The 27,916-nt window shown below is 51.1% G+C and overlaps 10 protein-coding genes across 10 annotated transcripts; 7 read left to right on the top strand and 3 right to left on the bottom strand.

Moving 5' to 3' along the window:
- Window positions 1-20: 20 nt before the first annotated feature.
- On the top strand, window positions 21-3,442 carry N7477_005030 (MET18/MMS19 family protein; the record flags this gene model as incomplete). Its single annotated transcript, XM_056966693.1, has 5 exons — window positions 21-102; window positions 157-430; window positions 531-628; window positions 687-826; window positions 875-3,442. The coding sequence occupies 5 exons, from the start codon at window positions 21-23 to the stop codon at window positions 3,440-3,442; spliced, it is 3,162 nt and encodes a 1,053-aa protein (XP_056823474.1).
- Window positions 3,443-5,511: 2,069 nt separating this feature from the next.
- N7477_005031 (putative RNA interference and gene silencing protein (Qde2)) lies at window positions 5,512-9,126 on the bottom strand (the record flags this gene model as incomplete). The annotated part of the gene is made up of 7 exons (XM_056966694.1): window positions 5,512-6,846; window positions 6,899-7,149; window positions 7,206-7,382; window positions 7,435-7,707; window positions 7,785-8,411; window positions 8,449-8,663; window positions 9,071-9,126. The coding sequence occupies 7 exons, from the start codon at window positions 9,124-9,126 to the stop codon at window positions 5,512-5,514; spliced, it is 2,934 nt and encodes a 977-aa protein (XP_056823475.1).
- A 1,919-nt stretch (window positions 9,127-11,045) lies between these two features.
- N7477_005032 (uncharacterized protein) lies at window positions 11,046-11,356 on the top strand (the record flags this gene model as incomplete). The annotated part of the gene is made up of 2 exons (XM_056966695.1): window positions 11,046-11,255; window positions 11,318-11,356. 2 exons carry the CDS (start codon window positions 11,046-11,048, stop codon window positions 11,354-11,356), a joined length of 249 nt encoding a protein of 82 aa, XP_056823476.1.
- Window positions 11,357-12,630: 1,274 nt separating this feature from the next.
- Window positions 12,631-15,411, top strand: N7477_005033 (uncharacterized protein; the record flags this gene model as incomplete). The annotated part of the gene is made up of 4 exons (XM_056966696.1): window positions 12,631-12,725; window positions 12,806-13,226; window positions 13,279-14,307; window positions 14,359-15,411. 4 exons carry the CDS (start codon window positions 12,631-12,633, stop codon window positions 15,409-15,411), a joined length of 2,598 nt encoding a protein of 865 aa, XP_056823477.1.
- An 808-nt stretch (window positions 15,412-16,219) lies between these two features.
- On the top strand, window positions 16,220-17,346 carry N7477_005034 (nucleic acid-binding protein; the record flags this gene model as incomplete). The annotated part of the gene is made up of 3 exons (XM_056966697.1): window positions 16,220-16,264; window positions 16,315-16,772; window positions 16,827-17,346. The coding sequence occupies 3 exons, from the start codon at window positions 16,220-16,222 to the stop codon at window positions 17,344-17,346; spliced, it is 1,023 nt and encodes a 340-aa protein (XP_056823478.1).
- A 219-nt stretch (window positions 17,347-17,565) lies between these two features.
- Window positions 17,566-19,623, top strand: N7477_005035 (tetratricopeptide repeat protein; the record flags this gene model as incomplete). Its single annotated transcript, XM_056966698.1, has 2 exons — window positions 17,566-17,733; window positions 17,809-19,623. The coding sequence occupies 2 exons, from the start codon at window positions 17,566-17,568 to the stop codon at window positions 19,621-19,623; spliced, it is 1,983 nt and encodes a 660-aa protein (XP_056823479.1).
- A 968-nt stretch (window positions 19,624-20,591) lies between these two features.
- On the bottom strand, window positions 20,592-22,181 carry N7477_005036 (class I SAM-dependent methyltransferase; the record flags this gene model as incomplete). The annotated part of the gene is made up of 3 exons (XM_056966699.1): window positions 20,592-20,801; window positions 20,861-21,831; window positions 21,887-22,181. 3 exons carry the CDS (start codon window positions 22,179-22,181, stop codon window positions 20,592-20,594), a joined length of 1,476 nt encoding a protein of 491 aa, XP_056823480.1.
- Window positions 22,182-22,503: 322 nt separating this feature from the next.
- N7477_005037 (putative cysteine synthase) lies at window positions 22,504-24,006 on the top strand (the record flags this gene model as incomplete). The annotated part of the gene is made up of 5 exons (XM_056966700.1): window positions 22,504-22,764; window positions 22,817-22,876; window positions 22,925-23,043; window positions 23,100-23,779; window positions 23,828-24,006. 5 exons carry the CDS (start codon window positions 22,504-22,506, stop codon window positions 24,004-24,006), a joined length of 1,299 nt encoding a protein of 432 aa, XP_056823481.1.
- Window positions 24,007-24,070: 64 nt separating this feature from the next.
- Window positions 24,071-25,876, bottom strand: N7477_005038 (Myb-like DNA-binding domain protein; the record flags this gene model as incomplete). The annotated part of the gene is made up of 3 exons (XM_056966701.1): window positions 24,071-24,136; window positions 24,180-24,913; window positions 24,967-25,876. The coding sequence occupies 3 exons, from the start codon at window positions 25,874-25,876 to the stop codon at window positions 24,071-24,073; spliced, it is 1,710 nt and encodes a 569-aa protein (XP_056823482.1).
- Window positions 25,877-26,167: 291 nt separating this feature from the next.
- On the top strand, window positions 26,168-27,824 carry N7477_005039 (beclin 1; the record flags this gene model as incomplete). Its single annotated transcript, XM_056966702.1, has 2 exons — window positions 26,168-26,252; window positions 26,311-27,824. 2 exons carry the CDS (start codon window positions 26,168-26,170, stop codon window positions 27,822-27,824), a joined length of 1,599 nt encoding a protein of 532 aa, XP_056823483.1.
- Window positions 27,825-27,916: the final 92 nt, after the last annotated feature.

The following is a 27,916-nucleotide window of genomic DNA, read 5'->3' on the forward strand; positions in this document are numbered from 1 at the left end:
CTGGCCAATTTACTGGGAGCATGTCGGCCCTCCAGACGTTTATGCTCGTCGTCGAGCACGACAAGGAAGAAGCCAAGCGTATCGCGGAAAGTGTTGCTCAAGGTGATTGCGCCCCCCGCACTGACAACATATGACTCTGACCCAAGTGCTATACAGATCTCGAAACCAAGAAAACAACCCTGATTGAGATTGTGCAGGGACTAGGCGAATATATCAACGATGAAGACCCAATTCTGCGCGGAAAGGCTGTGTCCTTCCTGACCTCCGTGATCAAGTCGCTATCGCCCCGGTTCCTGTCCAGGCAGCAAATTCAGGTTTTAACGACCTTCTTCGGGGACCGAATTGAGGATGGAGGTGCCGTTGCGGGTCTGAGAACTTTGCAGGCATTGGACCGATTTACCAAGGACATGGCCGCTGAGATTGCCCAAGCGTAGGTGCAACTTGATATGTGTGCGGGTTACCTGTGTCTTGAGCTTGCCCAGCAGAGACAGGAGGTATGGTAATTCAGAGCGACGCTGACATATTCACAGAATGTTTTCAAACTTTCAGGACCTACAATCTCGGTCACAGTCTCAGCGATTCCAGGTATACCAATTGCTCAACGATTTGATGTCGAACCATCGCAAGGGTAAGTTTGCGACAATGCGCCTGTTGCAATTGAACATTGAGACTGACATCTGAAGCAGCTCTTCTTGAGATGGGCGATATGTCTCTCATCGGGATTGTGGATCTTATGACAGGGGAGAAAGATCCGCGAAATCTGATGATGGTCTTCTCCATTCTCAAAGTCGTTATGATGGAGTGGGAGATCACAAATCACGTCGAGGTTAGTCTTGTATTGATTTAGGTTGGATAATATTGCTAACCTGAGTAGCTGTTGTTTGACTCGGTATACAATTACTTCCCAATCACATTCCGGCCGCCACCTAATGATCCATATGGAATTACTGCGCAAGACTTGAAGGGCCGACTCCAGGATTGCATATCTTCAAACAGACTATTTGCTCCGCAGGCTATTCCGGCATTGCTGGATAAATTGGACTCGACTTCCCCAAATGTCAAGAAGGATGCTCTCAATACTCTGATTGCCTGTATCCACTCATATGATCCAGACACCGTCTCAAAATATTCCATCACAATTTGGGAGGTTTTGAAGTTCGAAATCCTTAATGCTCAGGAGGAATTTCTCTCGGAGCTGTCTCTCGAGGCTCTGAAAGGAATTGCACAGCGGCTCTCAGAAGGCGTCACTGAGACCACCCAAGATCTCCCATTGGCGCAGTATCTAAAGCCTATAACCAAAGAATGCAACGAACAACTGCAAGAACCTCAGCAGAAGCAGGCGAAACCCGCACAGCAGATTCTTGGTTCTCTATCATCTTCTTCAGTGCCTGCCTTTACCCTCCTTGTGCAAACTGTCGTCGCTCCTATTTTCACAATTTATCAAGAAGCAGATGGAATTATCAAGCAGAGAGCTCTTTTGGAAACATTCTCTGTTCTGTTCGAGTCTGCCATCGATATCTTTGGCAAGTGGACAACCCGTGGGAATGAGATAACTGTTGAGAACCCCCTTCTTGAGTTTAAAGATCAGTTCTCGGATGTCTTAGGCCAAGCCTTGATGGGTGCCGCCAAGGAGGAAACTTCGTTCCGAGTCACAGCATTGAAGGGATTCCTTCGTCTGTCTACTCTGCGTGATTTCTTTCAAGATAATGAAATTGGTCTCTTTGTGCAGTACCTGGATGAAATCCTCCTCCAAGAAGAATCGATTGCTCGGGACGACTTGAAAAAGGAAGCCATTGCTGCGCTTGCGGAGATCTCCAAGCATAAGCCCCGGCTCATCATGGACATTACATTCCCTGCCTTTGTGGCGACCCTTCCCGATGAGGATGATGGAACAAATAAAACGTACCTGTCCACGCTGGATACTCTTGCCCAAATCAGCGTTGAGAGAGACATCTTCGAAACCTTGTTCCGTCGTCTTTTCAGCAAGATGTCAATTCTGCTTCAGAAAGAACAGCCTGGCTCTATGGGATACCCTCGTGCCATCCTGGTGACGCTTCTCTATGTCATGCAACAGAGAGACATGGCAGCGGACCCCAACGTCGATCTATACTTTGACAAGGTTGTGGTTGGTCTCTGCCGTAGTGTTTCGGAAGCAGCTTCTGGCAAGGCAAAGAACCGCCTTCTCAATGACGCTACTATCCTCGACACTCTTGGCCGCCTGTGCAATCTTTTGGTTCGATCTGTGTCAATTCAAAAGCAAGCGCAAGTTGCGGAAAATGTATACAGTCTCTTTTCATCGCCGTCCGACTTCTCACCCGTGCCATTCTCTCAAGGTGCTACCGCTGACCAAGAGCGCACCATTATCGTGTCAACCTACCTACTCGCTGGTCTTTCGAAGGACTGTGGTAGTCGCATTCCATATACATCTGAGATCTCCGGATTGCTTCAAGATCTGGTGATGCGCTCTGTTTCTGACGACACAGAACCTGCGACTCATGTGGCTTTCCTTCGTCACCTGGCATTGCTGGTCAATAAATTCCTTTCAAAGCAGGAGTTGAACATTGCCGAGACGGCGTTCGATGGTCTAGTCTCTGGCAAGGGAATTCTCAACCCCGGCACAATCCGCACCGTTTTCTGGCTCTCAAAGGCCTTGGTTCTTCGTCTCGCTCCGACCACCACCCATATTCTTACCTCCCTCGTGGGCCTGCTCTCCTCTCCAGATCAGCAAACCAGCGCCGCAACTGCCCGCAGTTTCTCCATCCTCCTTGGTGAAGACGATGTTCTCTCTGCGACGAACGGCGCCACCATTCGCCTACTCTCCAAGCAGCGCGTTTTCACCACGGTTGTACCTATGATCTCATCCCGTATCCGCGAAGTCAATATCGCTGGTACGGCCGACCATACACAGCCAGATCACATCAAACCAGCCCATTTAACCGCTCTCGCCGGCATACTCTCTACCATCACCACAGAATTGGTTATGCCTGAACTTCCAACTTTACTCCCTCTCCTCCTCCAATCCCTCGACCTCCAGACTCTCGACTCCGTCGCTGTTCGTGCAGCAACACTCGACACCCTCGCCGTGATCATCCGCGAAAACGGCGTGGCTGTGATTGACCAGTGCGGACACGTGCACAGCCTCGTCGAGAGACTCCTCAAAACGACTCAAGTCAAGACCGATACCAATGGGGTAAACACTCCCCGTCTTCGTGCCGACGCGCTCAAATGCTTGTACCTTCTCGCCACAAGGCAGATTCCCGTCGAAGCAGGGTCCAAAAACCCTCCACCGTCAATCTCCCCGCTTCTGTCCGAAAAAGCTCAAGTTCTGCGCTCCCTCCGCGCGGCTCTGGACGACCCCAAGCGAGACGTACGCAAGGCCGCCGTCGATGCTCGGAGTGCATGGCTGCGAAGTGTCGATGATGCGCCCGAGGATGAGGATTGAGAATTGAGAATATTGATAACCGTCTCTATCGTACATAGCTTCTGATTTGGATTCATCTAGAATAGGGAAAAAAAAACAATGCACACATTTCGGAGATACGCCATCGCTCGACCGAACGCCCAGACCAACCAGTGAAGATGTCCACAACACAAACTGGAGAAACTCCCGACCCCCAAAACAAAATAGTAAAACATAAGATAATATCATCCCCGACCATCCACCTCACATCGTCTTCTTCCCGGGCACCAAACAATAGAACCCAATCGAGGCACCCCCAAGTGGATTCCCAGGCCAGCACTGCAGACCCTCGCAACAACCCTGGGAATGATTGGTAGGTTGACACTGAGACCCTTCTACAGCGACATATGATGTTAGACATGGAAATCCCCCATCTCTCGTCCACCCGACTTTGAAAATATTCCACATACCAGGCAAACAAACCCCATAACTCCAAATTGCCGATAAGAGATCGATAGCAGCGGCATTTGCACACGCAGCCAGAGCGGCCAGGACGAGGAGTCTTGATTTCATGATGTAAACTCGATAGTAAGTCTTCTGAATCCGAGAGATTGGAGCTGAGAGAGATTCCCCTGAATAGAAGGTTGAGTTGATTGTTTTGACTCCCTTTGGGGGGAAGGTTTCCTCTTTTACCTTTATCTTCGCGGATCTGCCAATCTTAGCTATACTTATCGGCACGTGGGTCGGGGATGTTCTGTATTGTCCTATGGGACTATCTTGATGAACTTGGAATTCTGAGCTCTGGAGTTTAGGTAGAGAAGGATTCTACCTTGAATAAGATGGCTATGCAAGGAGGTTCTTGACTTGGCTTGGTGTGTCCGTACAATTCAGTGATGCTTTCCCTTGCTGCTCCACTGACCCTGACCATGACCCTGACGATCCGCTGGGGTCAAAGCTCGGATGAGTGGTTTGGGTGTTTCCTCTTGTTCTGATTATCTCGTATGTATTTTTTTACAAGTCGATAAAATTGAAGTCTGGAACCTGAGAGGTGAGAAATTTGACACTCAGGTTCAAGCTCTCTTCTGTCGTCTCCAAATGTCATATGCTGGCTTACGCAATGTCTTAGGCTTTTCCTGTCGTACGCGTGGATCAGTTCTTTATCTAGGAGTGAGTGTGAGAGGATGCAGACGCAGGTAAAACACAATATAAATCCCTCTCTATTGTGGTAGTTCAAGACTCAGTCGCTGGCTTGCTGTGCACGTTCTCGGGGCTTCGGAGGGTCAGGGCGATCTTCCCCTTTAAAGCGGTCTTCTGGTCCTCCCTAGAAAGGCCCTTTTAAAAAATAATTGCCGGGATTACAAAAGCTCGAGGGAGTTCAGGCTGATCTAGTGCTCTTATCACTCTATGCGAGTGTTTCATGCATTCGTTTTATAAATGTTTTGTCACTGTTCACCACCTTTGATTACCTTCCTGCCACTTTTGTATGCAGTCTTTTCAGGACGAAGTTGATCGCCCTGGATACATCATTCAAAATTCGGAAACATTCAGAAAGCTATATTGAAGAGAGACTGAGCGCTATCTCACTGAAATAAAAATGCAAGAAATCCAATTCGAAACTAAGGGCAACGGAAGAAAAATCGTCAATCTGCCAAAATCGAATGCCCTCTCTCCAACGAATCATTCTTTGAGATCCAAAGTTCCCCAAAACATCATCTCCAACCCCGTCCCTCGCCTTATTAACCTCACTGTTAACCACCGTCCCATTACCCTTCTCAATACTCAACATCCAATTTCCACCATCAGGTCAAGCAAGGGTCAAAAACCGCATCAATTTGACCCTATGCAAGAATCCTCCTTATCATGTTATCTTGTTGTTGTTCACAATGATCTTCCAATCTTTCTTTATGAACTGAAATGAAACCCCAAACGAGCGAGCCCAACGTGAAACATCCTCAGATGTAAAATATCGAGTCCGCAATATCAGCGTGCAGAACCACACTACCTTTATTCACCTCCTGCTCCTCGCTCTCTGTGTCCGCCACGCTAGCAGCCAGAGAAGGATCAAACTGGTCGCTGAGATAGCAGCGCGCACGCGTACACACCAGATCGGCTTAATACGCCGGCGGACAGACGCTGACAGCCTTTGTGGCGCGCCCAAAGAGGTAGCACAGGTTGTGTGCCAATTTCTGAAGGACGTCCGCTGCGTTGAGAGCGTTTGCTTTGGCGGGTTTTCCTGGGTTGGGGGCGTTGAAGATCTCGTCCCAAACGGTGAAGTAGTGGGCTGGACGCGCGGTTCCTTGCAGAGCTGAATGGGCTTGTAGGTAAAAGTCCCAATTACGGGCCTCAGAAACGCCGCGGTCGACGACGGTGCCGGGTTGCGGGTTAAAGGAGCGTTCGGCATCGCCTTCATTTGTGGCGTAGAAACGGGTGTTGTGGCGCTTGCCGACGATCACGATGGCGATGCGAGGAAGACCCTTCTTTGTGTCGCTGGGTGGGTAGGTGTTCGTGCACGCCTTGCGTAGAAGGGGAAGTTCCGTGTTGACAACGGCGTCATATTGGCCCTCGGAGACGCCGTCCCGGTACACCACGATGTTCTCGGGTAGTTTGTTTTTATTGGCTGCTCTCCAGCGTATAATACGTGACTTCAGTAGGTTTTCAAGGTCGTCCACCATTTCTTGGCGAGCGGCTTGGATGCGGATTTCCGCAGGCCACTGTGCTAGGCTGGAGTCGATGGACGCGACAATGGCCGCTACACTAGGAGCAGAGCCCGCTGAACCGGGCGAAGGGTGAGTAACATCAAGTCCCACGAGCATGGTTTTTCCATCCCCGAAGATGCCGAGATCGGGAGAACGGAGGGATTGATTGCCACCACCCATCTTGAGGTTGATTTTGAGGCCAACATTGGCGCAGTACTGAGGATCAGCGCCAACTATTCCCTTCCTATGATCACCGCGGAACTTGTCTGCCTGAACGTTGACATTCCTGACTCCACAGTGAAGATCACAGACTTGCTTAATGCAGTTGTATAAAGTTGTATTCTTGGCGGGAAGGATACCCAAAATCAACTGTGGCTGGTGAAGTGCTTGCATTTCACGCACAGCCCTTCCAATGACTTCAGAGTCATTGTTGCCATTCAATTGGACACGTTTACCCGGCAAGGGGGAGTTGGTGGCAACTCCCATTTCTTGCAAAGACGTCGTCAGATTTGTGAGACCAGCATTAAGCTCCTCGTCTCGGATTCCGAAGCGTTGTGAGTTGGGCGTATCAAAACACAGCCATGACCATTTCTGCAGTGCTGCAGGCTTGGCAAACTTGATGCTCTTCATATTCCAACCGCCAAATATGGCTTGAATTGCTTTTTGCCCACCATACATGACTTGAGGGGCAGCCAGCACGCGACCTTGGACAGTAATGAGCTTGGGAGTAGCATTGATCCCAAAGGTGGCCTACTAATGTTAAGCGACTTTCAAGATTCACTTCGAGGGTATTCGTCCTTACCAGAGTCTCATTTTGTTGCTCACCAATTCCCAGCATATTCACACCCTTGGTCACAATGGACAGGGCATTCTCCGCGGGCTTTCGACCTATCACAGCGAACTTGAGCATTGCAGACGTCTGGTTTGGCGACAGCTTGCTGCCAACAGCCTGACCAGCCGGGACCTCTAGAACTTCAACCGGCATGTAAGTAGGATTCTGACGGCTGCCGGTATTGATCACAGGCCAGTGTGGATCCACAGTGATGTTGTAAGCTGCGTAACAAGTAAGCATTCATGACATTTTGATACACAAGAAATTGATGACTTACTGTCCTTGAAGAACTGCTCCACGGAGACGTACTTGCCAGCCTGAGCCGGGCCGGCCTTTGGTGGTGCCTTTTTCCCTTTCTTGCTCTTGCCTTGAATGTTTGCAGGCTCTGCACCAGAAGGACCAGAAGGGGGGCCACTACCAGGAGTGTCGGGGTTAGACAAGAAGAACAATACATCTCGAGGACCAGCGCCATGGTTTTTTACTTTGGGTGGATTGGCCAGATCTACCATCGTGTTTGGCAGCCAGTCCGGATATCGTCTTGAAAGGGGCTGGGCGGGGCTTGCCACTTTTGCTTTTGCGCTCGATGTGGGTGGTCTTGACGCGCATAGGCTTCAAGAAGGCCTCCAGGCGGTACAGGTTGCGGAACCGAGCTTCAGGTTGCCAGTCCTCAATGACCATGGAGAGGGGACCCTCTTTGAAGCAGGCCATGTACTTGACCTGCACATTGAGAAGGACACGGGCCGTAGCAGCACGTACACTGATGAAGAAACCGCGCAGCACTTCAAGACAATTGCCCAAGTCTGCCTTCTCGATACCACCCTGTTCAAGGCTGAAGTGCTTGTTGGCGCCCACAGACACAATCCCCTCATGGTTCTTGAGTGATGACCCATGATAATGTTGAGAGCGGCAACAATTTCGGGCTTGGAATCCAGGAGTTCATCGGTATTGCTCGACGTCAGATAATCCATCAAGGCAGATGGACTGATCCGTCCGGTAGGCTGGCAAGTGACCTGGTACACACGCGGGTTCTCAGGGTAATCGTCCTGCCCCTCATCCTTGTACCGCACGTCGAAAGCCTTCTCCTCTTTGAACAGCTCGACACATGCGATTAAGGTGCTCCGATAATCTGTTGCGATCTTCTTTTTGTTAGATGCGAAGTGCTCCTCCAGCAGCAGACGCACGACCTGTCTGGCTTTTCTGCCCACGGGCGCCTTATCAGCTTTGCCCGGGCCATTCTTGATCTCAACATGGTAGCGGAACAATTGTTTGCCGACGGATGTCAACGCAAAGTAATTGGCATAAAGAGTGACGGGTTTCCCGATGGTGCCGTATCCAGGCCGAGTGGGATATTTAGGCCCGTTGGGAGTCTTTTGTCGAGCCACGACGAGGTTCTCCGCCAGGCTATCTTCCAGCTTCTGGACGTTCGCATCAGGTACAGGGACAGGTTGGCCCTCGCTGTAGGGGAACTTTTGATTAAACCCCACTCCGAAATAGCATCAAAGTGTAAAATTGGAACTCACTTGAAGATTTTCGGGCCGAAGCCCCCTCGTCCACGATCTCCGCCACGCCCTCTGTCACCCCGACTTCTATCCCCACGGCCCTGTCCCCACGACCTCTATCACCGCGGCCGCGGAAGTCGCCTCTATCCCCGCGGCCGCTGAAATCACCACGACCGCGGGAGTCATCTCCTCTGTGACCACCACGTCCGCGATAGTTATCAGAGTCGCCTCCACGACTGCCACGATTAGAGGGCCGGAAGGGAAGGTCCGCATTTCCTCTGCCACGACCCCGTCCCCCACCTCGAGCATCACCACGATCACCACGTCCACGTCCTCCACGCTCACCGCGACCGCGGCCACGTGGAGCGTCAGACATTGTGTAGCACCGGGCTGTATTCACCGTCGCGAGTGTTGATGAGAGAAGGATGAAATGTGGAGAAGAAATTAAGTCGACGCAGTCAAGCTGGAGATCCTCTGTTTACGTGCGGAAAGATTTCGGTACTTCCTCTTTGTCGTACTAATACAGTGTTTGCCTTGATTGGCAATTCGCTAACCCCTGCACTTGACGTGTCCATTGCCCGCTGGCGCATTCAGCTTTTGTTCGTGCCAACACGAGAGCAATCAATTGCGCCAATATTTAGACCAAGGTTCTCCATGTTTCGTCGGTTTTGGGTTGCGCACGGGAAGCTGTGGGGACATTGGAAATGCGGTGTGTATCCTGTGAATTTACTTGTCTTCAGGATATTTCACGATAAGACTCAAGTTACTATTTTGGATTTAATAAAACTTATCGTCTTCCTAAGGGGCCAGGAAATAGCCATGTGAACAGTCCCCGCATTTTAAGCGCTTTGTTGGTAGCTACATTCACCCTGACCTACGGCGGACGGTTGAGACAAAAACGTCAACTGATTTAAGGCCCGCTCCCTCGAAGGCTGCACTGGGGACCCAGCTGGCGGGGACCCAGAAAAAGCTAGCTGGGACCCAGAATTCCCACTATATAATAGTTTATGTGGCGAAGTAGAATGTTTTGCCTTTTTGGTTGCCTCTTTTCAACCCAAGGATAAGAGTACTCTACAGGATATGAGATAGAATCTCACGCGATTTGTGTACTTATAGCTACAAAGCCTATTATGTTAGAATCCCACTGAAAGATAATACCATGGATCAAAGTCTGTCCGTTATATAGAGAGGTTTAGAAACATAGTACAGTCTAGAGCAGTGGGGAGCTCAACCTAAGTTAAACCATTAGACAAAAAGGTATAATTTAGGTAGGGGTCTACATAAATTATATGTAGACGCTGATTGGGACCCAGGAAGCCCTAGGTCCTAGCCAGGTGTGGGAGTTGACAGGAACCCAGGATCAGTCATGATTTTCTGGAACCCGGGCAGCTTTTTCCGGGTCCCCGTTAGTTAGATACCGCTACAGGATGGCCACTAGTTTGTGGCCCGCATCAACCAGTAGATGCATTTTCATGCTGGAGGAGCCTGGTGTGCTTAATCATGAATTATTTTGCAAGTAGTGTTGAGCGCACTTTGGAACAAGGTACTTATTCTGCTTGATTGTGCAGTCTTCAGTCTAAGATAATTGAAACGTTTTGTTGATGATAATGATGCAATCTTCGGGCCGCGGATCCCTGGTACCTTTATAATCTCTGAGCGCAATATGTGGTGAGAATCTCACTTCCCCTCCTTGCTGAGGGCTGCCGGGTGAATAGTGAGATCTTGGCTGAGCCCAGCGAACTAATAATCTGCATGTGATGAACTGGGAAATCTCATTCTATCTTGTGTCAGAGGCTCTGAGGCAGGTTGAACACGGTGGCTGCATGTACTGCAAGGGCTCTCCTCGTCTCACGTCATGAACTTGGAAATTTGATGATTGACTGCCAATCTCAAGGATGGAATTGAACATAGTGGTCACAGAGGCTCTCATTCTTCTAGAATATCCAGTGTGTCAAGTCGGGCAATCCGGGCAGATATCACGAGCAGGGACTCAGTCAAATTTTGACTAGTTTTGGATGGCAGTGAAGACCCTTGGCAAAAGTGATAGATCAATCGCTTGGTAATCATGCCGCCTCCAGTCTGGCAACATTTGATGATCTGCAAAGTGGGTCATACAGTCAAGTTCTCAGTAGCGCCGATCACACTGGGATTCTCCAAAGAATTGGAAAGGCATTCATCTCAAATATAGGCCGCCCTGAGATCGTTCTGATAGGATGCTGAAGCTGTATTCTCGCAATGTGCGATTTGACGGCTGTTTTCAGCCACACTAAGTGTTGCCTTGGTCAACTCCGAAGCTTTCGTCCATACTTCGCTCGGGGAGGGCATACCCTAGTCCAGTCCACAGCAGCAGCTTTATGGATCTAGCTGCAAGGGGGTTCGCACTCTCGAAGTGAGACCCGATAGATCGTAGAACGCCAATTGGGACAGCGAAATGAAGACAGGAAAAAAAAACGACGTCATGTTGTCAGTGCCATCAAAGGTATATTAAAGGCACAGTGGCACCTGAGTCAAGCAACTTCAGAGCTCCCTGAGCATTTCAATCATTTAACAATGTACCTTCAAATTATTCACTTTCTGATACCTTCGAAATCTTGAGATAATTTCACACATTGTACAAAATGCGCTTCGGAATCTCCCTCACTCTCGTCGCGGCAGCATGCGGCGCGGTCATGGCCCTTGAGGCGCCCCATGGTGGTAGCTGCTCTTCAGGACAGCTGGCATGCTGTGACGGGTCTAGCTCCAATGGCCAGATAGACGGATGGAGCTGCCAAGCTGTTGACAACGCCCAGAACTGCTTTGCTACCCTGGCTTGTTGTCCCGCGGAATCTGTGAGCTACACCTTGCACACTTAATTGGCTAATTGTAGACTCCAAGGCTAACCTTGAATCAGGGACAAATTGTCGAAGGCGCTTGTATAACCAACGCTTGATTGACGCGGTAGCCCAAAGAAACAGGTAAGAGGGCAATATGAAAATAGATGAATTCACTTGAATTGACAGGGCAAAATCTGGTATAAGATCTTCCATCTTATAAAATGACATGCACACAAATTGGAACACTCGATCAAATGATATTTATTTTGCTTGACAAGATTTTGAAGAGTGTTCTAGAGAGAATATGATCCCCTCATTGCAATGTCTTGAAAATAAGAAAGGGAGATAACTCCCAATCATAGGTTGTCATGTTTCAAGCGTAGGTAGATTCAGTACAGTCTCTGAGAAAGTGACCGAGGATGAACTGAAATTACCGTTGGGAGTTTCTTCCAACGAATATGCCGTATTTCAAAAATCGGAATTATCTTCCTACGTAGTGTTGGTCTTTTGTCCGCTGGCGGCCCATTGACTGCGAGATACTGCGAATGAAGTTCCCTACCGCACAAAACAGGTGCGTAGTCAAGATGTAACCAATAAGATTATAAGGAAAGCAGACGATTGAGCTTTTTTTTTTTTTGGAGGCAGACTTCTTGAAGGTATTTTCACATCTCGGGTCTAGAATACGGACAAAAAATGCGAAGAGGGTCGGTGATTCAATATGACTCAGTCAACACGGGAATGCGGTGAGATCATCAATGGTGATAAGCCCCAAGAACGGAGATAGCGGATTAATCATCACTCCATACTGGCAGCATCGTCGGATCTCACTCAGTCTCCTCTTCATCGCCAAGGGAAACCTGCACCGCCAAATTCCTTCCTTTGCGACATTCATTTTGGCCTCCACCTCCGCGGCTTCAGCCTAATCCGCCCCCTCTTGACCTGCAAGCTCCAACGGCGCTCCAATAATTCTGCGACATCCTGTGCGATTTCGCAAGATTTGTCGCCAACCGCAATTGTTCACGGGCTTCCGCAAAGACGTGGCGGCAGCCGTGAGATACATCAAAATCTGCCCAGGTAATAACAACGTGCATCGCGGCGCATACGCACCTCTGATAAGGGGGAGGAGAAAGCTCGTCCTTGGAAATACTGCATTAGGACCCCGACCCTAAGCGCATCCAGACTCGGGACGCCCTACAAAGACGCTTCGCACAAAACATCTACAAACTGCGTGCTCGACTAGCGGGGATACAGTCATTCATTTGTTTGAACCCAGACAGTAGTTTGCGACTCGAAGGGGGCTCGAACTTGCGCCCGCAGCGAGAGCTGTCCCGACAACCTTTCTCGAATATCCGAGACAAGTAAAAAATATTCAGATATGCCTATGCCCAAGATGACGCCTACACCTCCCTCAACAACGTCTTCAAGCGCCGGTGCGCAGTCGCCGGAGTTTAGAGTTGTTCGGAAACGAAACCGGGTGCCACTATCGTGCGCACCCTGCCGCCACAGAAAGTGAGTACCGAATAAACGGCCTTTCATCATTTGACAGCCAACCTGACACCCCGCAGGCTGAAATGTAATCGAACCCACCCCTGTGAAAACTGCGTCAAACGAGGCGACGCCCCCTCCTGCTCCTATGCTCAGATCACGACTCGTAAGAAGAGCTCGCCCCAGCAGACTACACCGACTTCGCCAGATGATATGCAGAACCGGATCGATCGCTTGGAAGGCCTGGTTCTATCGCTGATGACGAATGGTAATCAGTCTGCGGGACCTGCGGCGGCGTTGGCTGCCATTTCTGCGAATAGCAGCGCAGGAGGCTCAAGAGGGCTTTCCAATGACATCGACATCGATGTCGATGAGGATGGCGAGGGTGGACCAGAGGAGAGCGACACGGAGCAAGTCACCAAGTCTTTTGGCGTGATGAAAATGGACAACAACAAATCGTATTACATCAGTGAAGCTCACTGGGCCTCTGTACTCAACGATGTGAGTTTACCCATACCTAGGACCAAAAGGGCGGTGATTAACAGCGAAATAGATTTCTGAAGTGCGCAATTTCTTCTCTACACATAAGAAGCAATTTGAGGAACAAGCAGAGAAAGTCAAGGCTGCGCGACCTCAAACTGATGTGCCAGGGTCAACGCTTCTCTTTGGTGTGATGAAGCCATTGAGCCGGGCGGAAATTTTGGCCACTTTGCCATCCAAGTACACAACGGATCAGCTTATTGCCCGTTACTTTAACAGCTACGACCCTGCGACTCACATCCTCCACGGCCCTACATTTCAAGCACAGTACAACAAGCATTGGGAGGATCCCAGCCAAACCGAGCTTGTATGGATCGCTATGCTCTTTGCTATGATGCGATTGGCAATGCTATCATACTACCGTGAGGGGGACGAGCCACCGGAATTCAGGGGCAAGGCCATGGACATGGCTGGTTCTTTCCGAAATTCAGTTGCGCAGTGTTTGACTCTGGCCGACTACACGAAATCGCACCCCTTCCTGATCGAGGCACTCGTATTCCACTTACACGGCGACTTTTCACAAACCAGGGAAGCCGACATCTCAGTGTGGGTTCTATCTGGAGTGATCGCCCGTCTGGCCATGCGAATGGGTTATCACCGTGATTCGAAGATGTTCCCCAACATCACACCATTCCAAGGCGAAATGCGACGGCGAGTGTGGTCATTTGTGCGCACAGCAGACCTTCTCTTCTCCTTCCAGGTTGGACTGCCCTGTATGCTGCGCGTTGCTGACAGTGACACGGAATTGCCGCGTAATCTTTACGACGATGATTTCGATGAAGACTGCAAAGAGCTTCCTCCACCTCGTCAGCTCAGCGAGCCAACGCCTATCTCGTACATGATCAGCAAGTCTCGTCTAACGTACGCCTTCGGTCGTGTCAATGAGCATGCTTCGGCTGTTGCGGGCACTTCTTATGACAAGGTCATGGAGCTTGATGCGGAGCTCCGCCGTGCTCGGGATTTGATCCCGGATCACTTGCAAATCCGATCAATGGAAGAGTGCCAGGTCGATCCCGTGAGCCTTATCATGTCTCGATTCTCAGTGAGTTCTTAATCTAGCTGTCTCGTTCACTTCCTCGACTAACACCTGCAGGTCATGACTGTCTATCTCAAGGCACAATGCGTACTTCATCGACCATATCTGGTCCGCGCTCGAGAAAACCCTCGCTTCACATACTCCCGCCGCACATGTATCGACTCGGCTCTTGAGCTGCTCAAGTTCCAGGCGCTTATTCACAACGAAACACGACATGGACGCCTGCGTGGTCGCCAGGTTGTCACATCTCTCAGCTCTGCAGATTTCTTACTGGCTGGTACAATCGTGTGTCTCGACTTGTATCAGGGGTACCAGTTGCAGGCTTCTGGCCGACCGTCTGGAGATACATACACTTGGGGACGCGAGCGTTGTGAAGAGATGACGACTGCCATCCAGCGTACGAAGGAGATCTGGGATGAGATGCGCGACGAGAGCATGGAGGCCTACAAGGCTAGTAGCGTTCTCGGCGTCATGCTAGCTAAGCTGCACAGTACCATTCCAGGCCTTGAAAATGGCACCGGGAATAACATGTTCGAGCCTCAAGACGAGAAGCAGAATGCTGCGATGACTCTGGGGCTTCTGAGCAGTGGTATGAGTCCAATGAACCCGGGCCCACAACCATTCTCCGACCCAATGCTCAAGATGTCAGACTCGCCAATGCCGACTAGCTTCGGGGCCTCGGCTGAAATGCCTGGTGCCCTGTCGCCCTTTAGCAGCATGTTCGGTCAAATGCCGGACATGCAAGTTAATTTGGACTGGGTCAGTTTTCGTGTTCTCTGTCGTGATGTTATTGCTAACCATGAACAGGACGCTTGGGACACATACATCCAAAATCCCACCTTCGACACTTCAAACCAATTCTGGCCCATGATGGACCCCCAGCGCCAGCCAATTCCCCAAGGAGTCGGCATGTCACAACCGCCAATCTCAAGCCCCCTCGGTACAACCCGAGTCCCACAAATGCCAAACGGCGCGCCACGACCACCAAACGCGTTTTCCCCTCCATCTAACACTAGCCCTGAAAGCGGCTCCTCAGTGCCCGGCTTCACGCCGATGTCAGGCTCAACTAACAACAGCACCCTGCGGAGCTCAGGCAGCCAGGGTCTGTAGTATGAAATTAATGGTATGACATCATGCAATCATTCTCTTTCTTTTGCGTTGTTCCCTGAAATATTTTCTCTCCTATTGGATAATGGACTGGAATGGTGTATTTGAACACAACATCTGAGGGTTTCCAGACTGGATATGCCGCTTTATGCCGGATCACACGCTGTGCGGGTCCGGATTTCGTGAAAAGCTTGGTTTTTTTTGGGTTCACGAAGTTACTCTCTTCTTACCTGTATCATATTGAGAACATGCCAATATTCAGACCCCTCTCTATCAAGATATCGTTCATTTGGGTCGCACACTCCCATCGCTTGTTGCGGATGACGTACCTACCACAGACGTAGCCAAATCCTCCGCTCCCAAAGAGTATGCTACTAGATCGTTTTCGTAATGGGGACACAGTAAGGATTGGGTTGAGTAGTCAGTAGGCCTCCCGAAGCTGGGAAGGTGTAGTTGGTAGCCCGATCACCTACCGTTACACCAAAAGGTGCCCGCGTCCAGATAATCTCACAGTGGCGAGTGTGCAAGCCGCCCAGTGGAAGGGGTTCGATCCTGAGTGCACTCCCTTTTTTCGTAATTTTTTTTCCGCGCTGATTTATACATTAGGTTCCTTGTCCTATCGCGATCTTGAAAGTCTGTGTTGTATAGAGCCGCGATGCGATAGCAGTCACGTGACAGTTATCATCCCGGAAACTTTTCGATGCGCCGTCAAATTTAACAACATAAGATTTCTTCAGCGTTGATACACAATATTTCAAGTGGCGGTCGACTCTCGTCCTTGTCCCATTACATTTACAATGTGAGTCTCATCATGTTAGTTCGAAATCCTCGTTCGCATCCAGGTCTTCGAGGGCATGTCTGTCAGACTTTAATGCAACGGACCATCGCTAACCCCGAAGAAGGCAGTCTCTCCGCAAAGCTACGTTACGGCTTATTTACGGGCCATTATCACCAACATCCGCTGCAGTACGCCAACCGCGATGCCTCGCCGTGTCCCAATCCTCTTCTCGCCGCGTCTCATTACACACCCCGTTTCGCACCGCCCTCCAGGTCCGCTGGAACTCACAAAGCCTCGATAAGGAAGACACGTCCCCTGATCCTTTGAAACCGTTGGAAGAAGGATCCAACGAGAAATCAATGGAGGACGGAGCACGACAGGCGGTCAGCACGATACAGCAAGGGAAGCGCGAGCAGCGACACAGCAAAATCGACCTCTGGGACCACGTGCCAGCTGCGAGCGAAACTGTGTACATCGGGAACTTGTTCTATGATCTCACGGCTGAGGATCTTCGAAAACATATGGAGAAATACGGAACAGTCGTGAAGACATACATCGTGCATGATGCCCGAGGCATAAGTAAAGGGTAAGAATCACAGACTACGCTCTCGAGGCAAACACTAATGCGCTACCAATCTAGGTTCGGCTACTGTGAATTCACCTCAATCGATGGAGCTTGGAATGCCATCCAAAATCTGCACAATCGGGTCCTGGAAGGACGCCAGGTCGTCCTGCAGTACGCTCGCAGTCAGGTTCATAAACACAGCGTTAAGGAAAACCCATCCAATACCCTCTTCATTGGAGGGATTCCATACGAACTTTCGGACCGTGACCTGCAGAACATTTTCAAGGACATTAAAAACGTTCTGGACGTGCGTATCCCCGTGGACCGCCGGTCGGGACAGATCCGCGGTTTTGCGCATGCGGAATTCCTCAATGTCGAGTCTGCCGAGAAGGCGAAAGAGATTCTCTTGAATCAAAAGCCTTCTGGCCGGACGTTGAGGGTTCACTTTGCCGAGCATAAGCGGGTGGGCTTGTTGGTTGGTCAGAGTGATCGGAATCGAGCACGAGAGGCCCATCGGGAACGGGAACAGGAACGAGAGGAGATGGAGATGGAAGATAACCAATCCCCTTCTGATCGTTTCAATGCAGTGCCCTAGACTACGGCGTTGAGGAAGGGACCTTGTACAATAGATTGATAACATGTATATACAAACACGTGACCAGCGGGGAACCTCGGCTCCGGAAAGCGCATTAGTGAGCGATTCAAACCCCACGTTAGAGAACATCCGGGGTTTCTCCTCTTCATTTGACTCGGGACTTTTCTCGGGCACCTCAATCTTATTCTTTCCGAACATCAACACACTACATAACTCACCATGTCATTCCTCGGTGGCGCAGAATGCTCCACGGCGGGAAACCCTCTCACTCAATTCACTAAGCACGTCCAAGATGACAAGTCGCTCCAGCGGGACCGGCTCGCTGGCCGCGGCCCAGGCATGCAAGAAGGCATGCGGTCGCGGGGTATGATGGGCGGGCAAGATCAGGTGGGTTGGGAGGCCTCGTCCATGCATTCTCCGAGGTCGATCTGCGCTATTGGCCAAGACTAACGGGAAACATAGATGATGGACGATTTCATGCAGCAACAGGGACCACAAATACACGGGCCTTCGCCGCAACCCTTCGCTATGGAGCACATGCGCCGTGAGCTAGATAATTTTCAAACCGCTCCGCCTCGCACGGGGTCGCCCGGTTGGGCTGCGGAGTTCGACGGCGGCGAGCAGGCGCGCATGGAGGCTGCGTTCCCTGGTGCGCAGCAGGGGATGATGAATAACGGAGCTGGATTTACACCTGCGGAGTTCTCGCGCTTCCAACAGCAGTCCCGAATGGGCATGCCGCAGACATCTAGCCCGCAGACCTCGGCAACTCCACCTTTGATGGCGGGGTACCAGCGGCCGATGGCGATGGGTGGTGGTTACATGGGTGGCATGGGTGGAATGGGAATGATGCGGCCTATGGGCATGCAGAGTCCATCGATGCAGCAGCCAATGGAGGGGCAGGCGCAGGATAAGGGCAAGGGTCGGATGGTGGAGCTAGATGATGAGAACTGGGAGGCGCAATTTGCGGAGATGGAAACGGCGGGCAATGAGACGCGGATTGATGAGGAGGCCAACATGGCAATGGAGGCGGAGTTGAATGAGCTCGACAGGTCAGTGCCTATTTCTGATGATGCCTTTGAGTCCGTATGGGAAAGGGCCCAAGCTGAGACTGCGTCGAGCAGAAAACTGGTTGAGGAAGAAGATGGTGATTTCCAGGTCACCGATAGTGTGCATGTGGGTGATTTGGGTGATTGGGAGGGTTTCGACAGTCTCAACACTCGTTTCCGCGATCCCCAGCTTGGTGACTACATGTTCGAGGAGGACAATGTTTATCAGTCCGTCAATAACCCGTTCGAGGAGGGTGTAAAGATCATGCGTGAGGGTGGTAATCTGTCGCTAGCGGCATTGGCTTTCGAAGCTGCTGTCCAGAAGGACCCGCGGCATGTGCAAGCCTGGACCATGCTGGGTTCTGCGCAGGCGCAGAACGAGAAGGAGTTGCCCGCAATTCGAGCCCTGGAGCAAGCGCTCAAGATTGAACCGGGGAATCTGGACGCATTGATGGGTCTGGCCGTCTCATATACCAACGAAGGCTACGACTCGACTGCCTACCGCACTCTAGAACGTTGGCTGTCTAACAAATATCCATCTATCATTAACCCGAACGAAATCTCCGGCGATGCCGACCTGGGCTTCACAGACCGCCAGCTTTTGCACGACCGCGTGACTGAACTCTTCATCCAAGCCGCCCAGCTCTCTCCCTCCGGTGCTCAGATGGATCCCGACGTGCAAGTCGGTCTGGGTGTCCTCTTCTACTGCGCCGAGGAATATGAAAAGGCCGTTGACTGTTTCTCTGCCGCATTAGCATCTACCGAATCTGGCTCAACCAACCAACAGGAGCAACTGCACCTCCTCTGGAACCGCCTTGGCGCCACACTCGCCAACTCAGGCCGCTCCGAGGAAGCTATTGAAGCCTACGAGCAAGCCCTCACCATCAACCCCAATTTCGTGCGCGCCCGCTACAATCTCGGCGTCTCTTGTATCAACATCGGCTGCTACCCCGAGGCCGCACAGCACCTCCTCGGCGCATTGTCTATGCATCGCGTCGTCGAGGAAGAAGGCCGCGAGCGCGCCAAGGAGATCATCGGCAGCGGCGGTGTCCACCCCGACGGCCTGGACGACGAACGTCTCGAGCGGATGCTGCATATCAGTCAGAACCAGAGCACAAATCTGTACGATACGCTGCGCCGGGTTTTCAGTCAGATGGGAAGACGCGACCTGGCGGACCAGGTAGTGTCTGGTATGGATGTGAATATTTTCCGCAAGGAATTTGAGTTCTAGTTATATTCCCCGATGGAACTGCATCTTGATTCGTCTCTATCTTTTATTTCATTTGTATTGAAACCGGCAGGGCCTGGCTGCATTGTTTTAAGTTTTTAGGGTTTTGGTGGGGGAATCTTGAAAGAGTCGAGCATTGAGTCTCGAATTAGTTATCTCATGAACAGGTTCCTCTTTTTTGATTTAACTTCACTATCTGTCTCAATATCTTCTTTCCCATCTCTATAGTAGAAGTTTACCTTCTCGAACCAACATGAGTATGCACAGTAGTATCCATCCCCTCAGCATCAAATCGATCTTTGACCGATCCTTCTACCCAATACGACGGCACAAACAAATCCTCTGTTCTGAGAAGATGCTCATCAAGCTGCGTTTCCCTTGTCATGGTCTAGTCGAGGACATTTCAGCAAGACATTGAAGTTGTTGTGCAACAGCCGCCCATTTGCAAAAATGCAGTACTCAGTTCCTCGCTTGTCACCTCGTGATGAGGTGCCTGATATCGGTAATTTCGGTCCATGCTCAATCTTCCTTGGTGAATGGTGCAAGCTGATTCTATGCTTGAGGATGCACTGAACAGGGGGTCTCTTGAGAGGAGCCAGGAAGATGAGATCAAGATGTATCGTTTTTGACGTCTTTCAAGGACTTTGCGTTTCCAGTGGGGAGTTTTCATTGTCATTGTCCATGTTGGTTTTAGGTTATTAAATGGGACATGATCAGATAAGATGGGCAGATGAGGTTCAACTGAGTGTAGTTCGAGGGAAAGATTCCAGGGAACTTCCAGGTGATTGGAAGTTGTATTTATCCTCCCCTTTTATATTTACGGCGACATCCGAGAGGACCAAGAGGCGTGAACGGTCGCCCAGATTCGCGGTAGGTCCGTTCGAAGAATTACACCGGAAGGTGCTCTATCCGTTCAAGTCAAATAATGTCCATGAAATTTCAGCCATCCTGTGTCCATAAGGAATATATATCTACACCGTCAACAACATGCTGGCATTCTTGTACCAGCTCAATAACGGATTTTCCCCATTCCGCGTCTCGGTATCTTCAATATACGCCCAGCGGTTCACAAAGTCCTCGTGGCTTGTGACCTGAGTTAGTTTGCCTGTCACTGCGCGGTAGACATCTTCAACGACGTTGAAATCCGTGGGGAAAAAGATATCAAAGTATCCTTGATGGACCTATTGGACGTAATCAGCCAAGCACGCTAATATTTTTGGGTGAAAAAAAAAAAACTTACGAATGGAGTAGACACCGGCACAGTTTGCCTTTTGTACCGAGTCTGCACGACCGGCGCATTCAACCCAGGCACCGCGTCTGGCAAAGAATTAAAGTCACTCGATACCAGACGGTGGGCAGGGAAATATTGATTCAACACATCAAAGAACTGCATCAGTCGAGTGGGAATGTACTCAGGAAGAGAGTGGCTGCTGCCGAATGGCGGGGCAGAGCGCAGGCCGCGGAGGACACGCGGGCCAAGAGGGCTAGGATAAGGGCGACGCGCAGCAGCTTGACGCACGCGCAGGAAGCGAGCCGCAACAGGATCCAGCCTCGTGTTGTAATATTCATGGAATTCGCCATCCGCATCAATCAAGACTCCACCCTGCTGAGGAAGCTCGGTCTTGAAGTCATAGCGGATGGTATCATGACTGAAATTATCAAACACCTCCAATGCCAGAAAGAAACAAGGTGAGTGGACATATGTGTCCCAGTCGAAGATAGAGCGATTGACAATCTCAACACGATCTCGATGACCTTTGGAATTGAGCGTATTTATCAAGTTCTTCATCTGCAAATCCGCCAACGCAGGAGAAATCTCAATGATCTTGAATTTGGTGCGCTGGTACACCTCGTAATCGGTATCACGGATAAAATCCAGAATATTCAACATCATTGTTCCGTTACCAGCGCCCATCTCGTAGATAATTAGGTCGTGGTAAGGGTACAGCGTGAGCTTGTAATTCGACACCAGGTACCGCGCGATCGTCTCGCCGTAATACGGCCGGAAAAGTTCCGTCGGAGTATGCCATAGCTGACGCGCGATATCAGGTTTGACTTCGTCCAACTTGTCTTCGAACTCTGTGTAGCGCTGGCCTAGGAGGCGGTGGAACGCGGGGCCGTCTTCGATATTGTTGAAGTCAAATGGCTCGCCCGGGCTAAAGATTGTCGCATGCTTGGAGAAATAGCCATAGTGCGGGTTGTAGAGACTGTCTAAGCAGACAGGGTCAGGTTTAGTGCTCTCGTCAAGCGGTATTCTTCAACTCACCATCGATGAACTCGCGCGTCAACATTTTCACCTGCCGCGGTCGTTCGCGCCGATTCCGCAATTCTTTCGCAGTGACTGTAGGGTATAATCTGTACTCCTCCTCAATATTCTTGGGGTAGTCGCCTCGTTTTGTCCAGAGCATCGCATCATCTTGCGGCTTGCGCTTGCCTGGCGTGCGCCGGGTCAGGAACGTACGGGTCTGTCGAGACCACGAGGATTGCGGTCGGCGAAGGCTTTGACATGCCGGATGCCGGAAAAGCTGCCGAAACAGCTGGTTGAGCACGGGTGAATCCATGGTGCTTGAGCAAGAGTTGGAGACACGAAGTTCGCGGATGACAGGTGAAGCTTGGCCTCAGGCAGGAGGCACGTGCCTGAGGCGAGAGATCCCCATCTTTCGCATTGCAACTTTTACTTTGGAACTCACTCGCATTACACTTCTGCTTTTCATTGCGATTAATAATCCAATGACGAGCTCATAAATTCAAATCAATTCTACTTACTGTGTCGAATACGACTCTACGATCAAGGCAGTCGCATGAGCGTCATATGATTCCTCGACGAACGTTTCATCAACCTTGAATTGAGAAAGAAAGTAAAAGAGCAACAACTAGAAGACAATGCCAGATCAATCGGCGATCTACATTGGAACTGCGTTCATTGCAGGTGTCGGTCTAGCTCTAGTTTGCAAAGAAGTGCTGTCCTCCCAGCACAAAGAGGAAAGATCGGCCTCCCAGAAACCAGCTTCAGATGCGCTTATTGCGCGGTCAGGACCTCCAGCAATAGTGGAAGGTATTGAAGGCTGTATTGGAAACACTCCATTATTCCGGATCAAGTCATTGTCAGATGCAACAGGATGTGAGATTTTAGGCAAGGCCGAAGTATGCAAACCCACCTTAGCTCGAAGACCACCATCTGATGACAATGTTACAGTTTCTAAATGGCGCAGGCCAGAGCTCAAAAGATCGAGTGGCACTTAGCATGATTGAACTGGTACATTCGAAAATATCTCGAGCGATACAGCAAAACTAACCATACCAGGCCGAAGAACAAGACATCCTTACGCCCCATTCAGGCGACACCATCTATGAAGGCACGTCTGGATCAACAGGTATCTCACTCGCAACACTCGCACGAGCAAAAGGCTATTTAGCACACATGTAGGCATCAGATACCTTGATATACATCTTGGACTGCATACTAACCCAAACCCCAGCTGCCTGCCCTCAGACCAGGCAATTGAAAAGTCGAACCTCCTTCTCAAGCTCGGCGCGATAGTGGATCGCGTGCCCCCGGCACCAATCGTCGAGAAAGACAACTTCGTCAATCGTGCACGGGCACTAGCCCAAGCGCACACGGCCTCATCAAAATCCGTCAACCTCACAGCCGAAGAAGGCGATCAGCCCGAGCAAGAGACTCTAGACCGCATGGGCCGCGGCCGGGGATTTTTCGCCGATCAGTTTGAGAACGAGGCAAATTGGCGCGCTCACTATCAAGGCACAGGTCCGGAGCTCTTCGCTCAGTGTGAGGGGAAGATGGATGCCTTCATTGCTGGTGCTGGTACAGGCGGGACTATCTCTGGTGTGGCGAGGTATTTGAAGCCCTTATTGCCTAATATCACGATCGTACTGGCAGATCCACAAGGGAGTGGGCTGTATAATCGTGTCCGGTATGGAGTGATGTTCGATCTTAGAGAAGGGGAGGGGACGAGGCGGAGGCGTCAGGTTGATACTATCGTTGAAGGTATTGGCATCAATCGTGTGACTGCGAATTTCGAGGCTGGGAAAGAGCTTGTGGATGACGCGGTGAGAGTGACTGATGCCCAGGCGTTGGCGATGGCGAGGTGGTTGGTTGAGAAGGATGGGATCTTCTTGGGGAGTAGCAGTGCCGTCAACTGTGAGTTTGATCTTGCGCTATTGATTCGACATGACTGACGGATACAAGGTTTTGCTGCGGTTAAGACGGCGATGAAGATGGGACCTGGGCATAGGATCGTGACGGTGTTGTCTGATTCTGGGTCAAGGCACCTGTCGCGCTTCTGGGCTAAGGCTGGGGATGTGGGTGGTGCGGTTGATACGAAGCTTGAGGATGTTCTGAATGCTCGTGATGAGGACTTTGAGTAAATTTGTGCTATTAATGGTAGATGGGATTCTTTCGCACGAGAGTGCTTGCTGCTCTTGAAGACCCTTACGCGGCGAGGCCCTGCCCTTTGCCCGGCATCCTGGCGCTTCGGGCTGTGAGGTGGCTCAAGGCCTATTTCGGATAGCCTACAGAATGAGAAGGCTTCGCTTTTGACTGAGTCGCAGTCGGAGTCTTCATCAAAATCAGAATCAGAATCAGAATCATTTTCGCTGAGCATCTTGAAGCCAAGCGAAGCCGTATCGCCATCATGTTCTGGATCAACCTCAGAAGTCTCATTGTCCAGCGGCCTTTTTCTTTTATTGGGGTTGGACGGTGGTTCAGGCACACCTTTGCCCTTTGCATCCCGACCCCACTCTTCCGCGTTCCATACATCCTCACCAACCCAGAGACGGATCAGCTCATACTCGATCTCTTTGCGGGAGCGGCCGGGCAGCTCGGCCGTAAGTTTGGCCCAGGAAAGACCGTCTGTGTCCTTCAGCTCCTCCAGAATATCCATCTCTTTCTTAGTCCACGGAGCCGAGAGCTGAGGAGGGTCTAGCCGAGCTTCAGTCCAGTGATGATAATCCCAAGCATAGATCTGTGTGGTCTTGCAATTGGGTAGTCGAACATGGATCTCCTTAATCTCCAAGTTCTCGACATGTCGCAAGCGGATTATCATCCGCCCTTCGTCGGGCGTTATAATTCTGTACGATGACCGCGGAACTCTATAGCGGGGCACCGTAATTGATCGTGGCGTGGAGCCAGACTCCGGCTGTTGAGAAGCACGGCTTTGTGAAGAAGTACCCAATGCCACATGGCAATTGCCATGTGTTTCTCGTTTGGAGGTATCATTGTCAGCATCGTCATCAAAATTGGTCGGCGTAGCCGATTGGGCCCGGGGAACGCCCCCTGCTCCGATTTCCGATCCGATTCCAAATATCGATTTAAAGTAAATTCAGGACCCCGTATCCGCTTTCCCCGGATGCTCGTCATTTTAGACGGCGTGGGAGAGGGCTGATGCTCCTGGAGCGGGTCGTCTGACTCGTCACCGTCGGGTATTTGAGAAAAGGACCAGTTGTGCGCCACCGGGCTTGAATGATACGTGGGTTTCGCCCGAGCGCGGAATTCACTCGGCGACGCTTTGGGCTTTCCTTCAGTGCGTGGTCGACCTGGACCTGGTGGTCGACCGCGACGCGGGACAGTCCATAAGGATCCCGATCCAGGTGGAGAGGGCTCCCTGATGAAGGTTGGGGGTTTTGGCGTAACTCTCTTGGCCCGGGTTTCGGCCGTAGGCGTCGAGATTAATCTCGGCAATGCAGGGGCTTGCCAAACAGGGTCTTTCGGGCCTGGATCCTCGACTTGTTTCCCGGTGGTTAGTTTGGGATCTTCCGACCTTCCAGCTTGATTGTAGGTCAGTGCTGGAGCCAGTAATGAGTCGTTGCTATCAGAGTCGGCGTCTCCCTCAATATCGTCATCTTTGTAGCTTGATAAAGGCGGCCCATGAGAATCGACTGTTTCCTTCTCTGAATCTTCTCTTTCATCGGAATAGGCGTCCTCGTTCGTCTCGAGCCATGGCTGTCCTTCGTTTCGGGGGTCGGTCTCCTCCTGCAGACCTAGTAGATGTCCATTGTCGACCACGATCTTCCCAGTCTGTAGATTAATCTCGTCCCCGACTTCCGTAAAGTCCTTTCCGTATTTCGCAAAGATGCCCTCGAAGATCGACTTCAACTTATTGTCATTCTGCGCGCGTGCGGTCTGGAGGTCCCATTCCTCCGGTATATCCTCTACCAATCCAGAATCGAACGATAGGCGCGGGCGTTTCCCGGGCCTTTCCATCGGAAAGGAAGTGAGGTCGTCCGTATCAATGTTCATGTTGGGCTCACAGATTACGGAAGGTGTCGCGTAGATCAGACGCGAAACGCAAGCTGTAAAACGCGCCTAAAGTCGCATGACCGGAACTCAATGATACCAGCAACAGTTTCGTAGCATCATGGTATGGAAGTGAAGCACAATTCGAGCTCAAAAGGCGGGCGTGTGGTTTGGCGCAGAGGAAAGTAGGAGTTCAAAAACAAACGGCGTGACGTTCCCGAAGCTCCAACCTCCGACTTCAACTCCCCACACCTTGAACATCCCGACATCTCCACAATGAACTGATCACACACCATGTATTGCCAGAAATGTCGAACGCCGCTGAAGACGGACGGCTCGCTGGAGTCACTTAATCCGGCTGCGTTTGAGGTGCTCGTTAGTAAGCTTATCTTTGATTCCAGAGCTGCATTTAAGTAGGTGAATGCTAACAGCTTTAGACTCCACGGGCAAGACCGTCTCCGAACATGGCGCTATATCCTCTTCCACTCGAACTTCATATCCTTCAGAGCGGAAAGAACTATACGATAAAAGCTCTCGAAATGCTACGTCGGCGGTCTACAGAAGGTCCATACCCGCCCCGCGGTCGGGCCAGTCGCACCCGCCGAGTCTGCCTCGGGGCGACAGTGGAAATATGTCCTTCGTGGTGCTGACGGACTCGCAAATCATGCCTCCTGCTGTGGACCCTTCTTTACCCTCTCGACCCAAACGAAACAGTGTCGGCCAGAATCATGACCCCGGTCAGGAGGATAGCGCATTTGCCAGTCAAGTCGAAAAGACGACCCGATTGTTCGAGATTTTGTCTGCGCGCTCAGATATAGATCACCCTATCTGTGTGGAATGTACGGATCTACTAGTACAGGAGCTACAGAAACGACTGACCGGGGCGACAAAGGAGCGCGATGCGTATATCACGTTTCTGCGAAACTTGAATGCATCAGTCCCAACCGCGGAAGAGCTAGAGGCAGCTGAAAAATCCCTCCAGGAAATACGGAAAGCTGAAGAAGCCGCCTTTGCAGAACTTGAAACGCTAGAGCGCGAAAAGGCCACGCTGGATGACGAGATTGCCAAATTGGAAGAAGAGTCCCAACAGCTAGACGCGGACGAGGATCAATTTTGGCGAGCCAGAAATGGCTTTTCTTTGACACTCGCAGAGTTTCAAACCGAGCGAGATGCGCTCAACATGCGCTACGACCATGACTCCCAGCAGCTGGAGCGGCTGCAAAGGACGAATGTCTACAATGATGCGTTTTGCATTGGTCACGATGGATATTTTGGTACGATCAATGGACTGCGGCTGGGCCGCCTCGCCAACCCCTCGGTCGAGTGGCCCGAGATCAACGCAGCATGGGGCCAGACATGTCTGCTCCTTGCCACGATTGCAGAGCGTCTAGGCTTTCAATTTCAGGGATACCGGCTGCGGCCACTAGGGTCCACCTCGCGGGTGGACAAGATTGAGTACCCGCAGCAGGCAGCCGGCAGCGCTGTCAGCGAGCGGGGCTCACCCAAAACGACGCCCTTGGATTTGTTCTCGTCCGGAGACCTTCCGCTGAACTTCCCCTGGCTGCATCGCCGCTTTGACGCAGGTATGGTGGCGTTTCTCGAATGTCTGCGCCAACTGGGAGAATTTGTTGAAACAACCCCTGCGCCCGTGTCGTCACCGCGTCGAGGTCAGACGGGCGCGGTGGCGGCGGGTTTGCGATTGCCCTATGAGATTAGACGGGATCGCATCGGGGATGCTAGCATCAAGCTTGGCTTCAACCAGAATGACGAGACGTGGACAAGGGCGTGCAAGTATACGCTGACTTGCTGTAAATTCCTCCTGGCTCACGCTAGTAATGTCGCCGGCGCTGGATCCAGCAACTCCGCTGCTGTAGCTGCGGCTGCTGTCAATGCCGCTGACCCAACCCAGACGCGTCACGCGGCTCCCGGTCCTGTCCCGAAAGGACCCTGAGATGGAACTGTGATGATCATGCGATGACCTTCCTTGGTTCGGGCGACTTTTGTACGAGGCGCGTTCTGTTTCTTTAGCGCCCTATTCTTTTT

The sequence above is a fragment of the Penicillium maclennaniae genome (genome assembly GCF_028827695.1).
Source record: "Penicillium maclennaniae strain IBT 15551 chromosome Unknown utg000004l:1.0-3007600.0:1.0-3009580.0, whole genome shotgun sequence".
Taxonomy (NCBI): Eukaryota; Fungi; Ascomycota; class Eurotiomycetes; order Eurotiales; family Aspergillaceae; genus Penicillium; species Penicillium maclennaniae.